The 4,591-nt window shown below is 46.4% G+C and overlaps 1 protein-coding gene across 1 annotated transcript; it reads right to left on the bottom strand.

Annotated features, from left to right (window-relative positions):
- Positions 1-2,569: 2,569 nt before the first annotated feature.
- Positions 2,570-3,547, bottom strand: LOC126355706 (sodium/potassium-transporting ATPase subunit beta-2-like). Its single transcript, XM_050006075.1, has one exon. It carries the CDS (start codon positions 3,545-3,547, stop codon positions 2,570-2,572), a length of 978 nt encoding a protein of 325 aa, XP_049862032.1.
- Between the last annotated feature and the right edge of the window lie 1,044 nt (positions 3,548-4,591).

Genomic DNA, 4,591 nt, shown 5'->3' with positions numbered 1-4,591 from the left:
AATTTCATTACAGTCCGAAGGTAGGTGCCACAGCATGTACATGCGGCTTGCGTTACAGCAAGACGTGCATTCGAGCAACAAAACAAGTCAACGTGGAACTATACAATATAGCGCCAACACATGATCATGGAAGTATGTCAAACCATAAACTGATACTAAGGGATAGCTCCAGTATGTTAGTACTTTCTCTCTTAGCCTGGCTGCATGTTCTGGCTCCTTGTTCTTTAGTTTACGTAAGCCGGGCAAGAGGTCACTAATGGCGGCATGCTTTAAATGACTGTGGCTTTTTACTACAACAGAAATAAAGTTTACCAAATCCAAGTTGCAAACTGTCTACATTAGTAAAACATTACAAAGTATAGAAAATTTAAATTACATCAGGTGCTATGACGCGCAACATGGTGTATTCTAAAACTATCACACAGGGAACTAGGGAAGGCTTTATGGTAGATCAACTCCAATAAAAACTTATTATCCAAACATAGTCTGATGGTCTGATGTGAGGCGTCAGTATCGTACGGGCATGGTGTTACACATTATATGAGAAGATATAGCTGTACCTATAAGTTTTTGCACATCAAATGTAAACGGAACAATAACAGTCGTAAATGTTGTTGTTGTTGTTGTTGTTGTGGTCCTCAGTCCTGAGACTGGTTTGTTGCAGCTCTCCATGCTACTCTATCCTGTGCAAGGTTCTTCATCTCGCAGTACCTACTGCAACCTACATCCTTCTGAATCTGCTTGGTGTATTCATCTCTTGGTCTCCCTCTACGATTTTTACCCTCCACGCTGCCCTCCAATACTAAATTGGAGATCCCTCGATGTCTCAGAACATGTCCTACCAACCGATCACTTCTTCTATTCGAGTTATTCCACAAGCTACTCTTCTCCCCAATTCCATTCAATACCTCTTCATTAGTGATCTACCCATCTAATCTTCAGCATTCTTCTGTAGCACCACATTTCTAAAGCTTCTTTTCTCTTCTTGTCTAAACTATTTATCGTCCACGTTTCACTTCCATACATGGCTACACTCCATACAAATACTTTCAGAAACGACTTCCTGACATTTAAATCTATACTTGATGTTAACAAATTTTTCTTCTTCAGAAAGGCTTTCCTTGCCATAGCCATTCTATATTTTACATCCTCTCTACTTCGACCATCATCAGTTATTTTGCTCCCCAAATAGCGAAACTCATTTACTACTTTAAGTGTCTCATTTCCTAATCTAATTCCCTCAGCATCACCTGACTTAATTCGACTACTTTTTATTGTCCTCGTTTTACTTTTGTTGATGTTCATCTTATATCCTTCTTTCAAGACACTGTCCATTCCTTTCAACTGCTCTTCCAAGTCCTTTGCTGTCTCTGACAGAATTACAATGTCATTGGCGAACTTCAAAGTTTTTATTTCTTCTCCATGAATTTCAATACCTACTACGAAATTTTCTTTTGTTTCCTCTACAGCTTGCTCAATATACAGATTGAATAACATCGGGGATAGTCTACAACCCTGTCTCACTCCATTCCCAACCACTGCTTCCCTTTCATACCTCTTCGACTCTTATAACTGCCATCTGGTTTCTGTACAAATTGTAAATAGCCTTTCACTCCCTGTATTTTACCCCTGCCACCTTCAGAATTTGAAAGAGAGTATTCCAATCAACGTTTCATAAGCTTTCCCTAAGTCTACAAATGCTAGAAACGTGGGTTTGCTTTTCCTTAATCTAGCTTATAAAATAAGTCGTAGGGTCAGTATTGCCTCACGCGTTTCAACATTTCTACGGAGTCCAAACTGATCTTCCCCGAGGTCGGCTTCTATCAGTTTTTCCATTCGTCTGTAAAGAATTCGCGTTGATATTTTGCAGCTGTTACATATTAAACTGATAGTTTGGTAATTTTAACATCTGTCAACACCTGTCAACAGTCGTAAATACCGAAGTAAACATATAAAATGATAAAAATAATAAAAAAATAATTACGGCCAAATGAACTGAAATGTGCATGGGGCTCGGGCCTCCCGCTGAGGTGACAGGTGTACTGGTAAAAAAAGTTTTTAGATGCCGTCACTTCGGCGACCTGCGTGTCGGGGAGAGATAAGTGAAAGGCTACGGCGGACCTTATGCAATAAGGTATGTTCTTTTGTATCTTTGACAAAGTCAACAAATTACTTTGTCAGAAGCAGTACAAAACATAAAGACACAAAATTGTGTAACTACTGATAAAGCTGAAACACAAAAATTTGTGGGTGTTGCAAAGAAGTACAACCCCAGACTAGGATATTTACAGGAAAAGCATCATACGCCGCACAGCTGCTATGTCATCGTGTAACATGAATTTTAAGTAAAATCTAAAATGGAATTAAATTTATACCATATGACACAACAATAAAATAAATCATTTTAAATTTAATTGTTTACTCATAATACGAGTCACTCAATGAGAATACTGTATCGGAATAGTTCTGATTAATTTATTTTTTAAAATTTACACTTCCACTGTGTGCTTCAATGTTAAATACGCAGAACAATTACACGAGACAAAATGCCACATCTAATTTCCGTGTATTACTCGACCCTGAGTTGAAAGTACACCATCCCAAGTACTTCTTCCCTACTGTGCATGATATTGCGCGCCCATGCCTTACACTCAACCTTCATGGTCACTCCACGTTTTGGTCTGTTAAATCTGACGGCTACCAGCGGACTGAGGTAACCTCTCTGGTTACGATACGGGTAGAAGTAACCGGGGAACCCCCGAGCTGGTACGTATGAGAGAGAACCCATATTTCTCGCGTCTCTTTCGTCGATACCTCCACAGGACACCCAGACAACATTCCGCCTCTTCTCGTCACCTACTGACTGAATGTGCGTCCGGAGGTCTTCTGGCATTTCCTCCGGTAAGTCAGAGGTGCGATTGTAGAACTTAGGCTCCCAGGCGTAGATTCTATTGAGCTTGATGAAAACGCACGGAGAACCCGTTCCGTAACCGTACCCTTCTCGACTCGTGCACCGACGCCACTGGGAGATGTTCACTTTGCAGACTCTGTGCCTGGGCGCAAAGTTACCGAAATCGCAGTCGTAGTAATGGTCCGTCTCCTGCGCAGCGTCGCTGTACGGTTCCAGAAACACGTCCAGCTCCTTCGTCAAGTCTCTGATGGCGTGGATGTCGCCCACTCGGTACGCTATTAGAGCGCGGTGTTCGTCCGTCACCGGCCGGAAACCTAGGCCCGGCGACGACCCCACCAAAGACTGGTCTAGTTTGTACTTCGGTTCCGTCCAGCTGAGAGTGGAGTAGAAGGCCTCCGTGCAGAGCGTGAACAGGGCAGCGACTCCCAGGTAGAAGAAGACGTAGAAGACGCACTTGCAGGGTCCGGCGGCCGGCGGCTCGCCCCCGCGCTGCCCTCGGGCCAGGAACTCGCGCTGCTGCAGCTGCTTCTCCCGCAGCAGCTCCAGGCCCTCCCGCACGCTGACGACCCAGCCGAGGCGCCGCCACTCGTCCTCCAGGTCGCTGCCACTCGCCAGACGCTGGCGCGCGACCGTCATTTGTTGTTCTCGCGGTCGCGCTTGCGGCTCACCTCCTGCCTGCTTCATCAAGGCACCGCAACGTTCGTTGCGACGTCCAACAGACTGCAGTCCCAAAATAGCAGCACGAACAGTGTTTCGAAGTGGGTAACCCACGAACTACAATGCAATTTTGCAGAGTGAGCGTTTCCGTAGTTTCCGGATTTACTAAGTGAACTGTTTCCATGGTTACTGAGCAGTGGTAACAATTTGGTGTTTTGAAGAGCGCGCCGCAGCGCGTTGTGTGAAGCAGTCGCCCTCCGTTTCTGGCGGTGGCACTGCTGTGGCAGTCGCAGCTTTGATGTGTTTCCTCTGGTGGGAAAGGGGCAAGGTTGCCTGTTCACGCGCATTTAAGGGTCGCTATGAGCTCGGCGGTTGCTCAGGCGGCACAGTGTGGGGCAGTCAGTGTCTGTCTGTCGTCCAGAGTGCTAGTATGTGTTAGGCTGCCAGTCTGCTCGAGTTTCTTTAGGCAATGGTCATTGGATCGATCGGTTGGTCGGTCGCGCACTGGGACACAGGATGACTTGTCTACCTTGAGCGTCGGCGCATGTGACGTCGCCACGTCAGTCCAGTGGGCCGCGCCTTATAGCGAGGGGTAGTGGCTTCGCGGCCGACCCGAGAGCAACAGGGATTAACCCACGACATCGGTCTGGCCGGCGCGAGCTGCGACGCCGGCGCACCTTCCTGCATACGTTGAAGCGGCTGGCAGCCGACGGTTCGCGAGAGCGTTTTGGGGGTGCTGCGCCAGGTCTTCGCCAGACATGGCAGTTTATTAGGAGTTAAGTGGTTCGTGATATGTTGTTTGAAATGGTTCAAATGGCTCTGAGCACTATGGGACTCAACTGCTGTGGTCATTAGCCCCCTAGAACTTAGAACTACTTAAACCTAACTAACCTAAGGACATCACACACATCCATGCCCGAGGCAGGATTCGAACCTGCGACCGTAGCATCCACACGGTTCCGGACTGCGCGCCTAGAACCGCGAGACCACCGCGGCCGGCTATGTTGTTTCATTTACTTGTTA

Source organism: Schistocerca gregaria, chromosome 3, assembly GCF_023897955.1.
Source record: "Schistocerca gregaria isolate iqSchGreg1 chromosome 3, iqSchGreg1.2, whole genome shotgun sequence".
Taxonomy (NCBI): domain Eukaryota; kingdom Metazoa; phylum Arthropoda; class Insecta; order Orthoptera; family Acrididae; genus Schistocerca; species Schistocerca gregaria.
This window is presented reverse-complemented; position numbering and strand designations above follow the sequence as displayed.

What these genes read in the sequence shown, in the direction of transcription:
- LOC126355706 (XM_050006075.1), bottom strand. Translation starts at nt 3,547, where the DNA reads ATGACGGTCGCGCGCCAGCGTCTGGCGAGTGGCAGCGACCTGGAGGAC.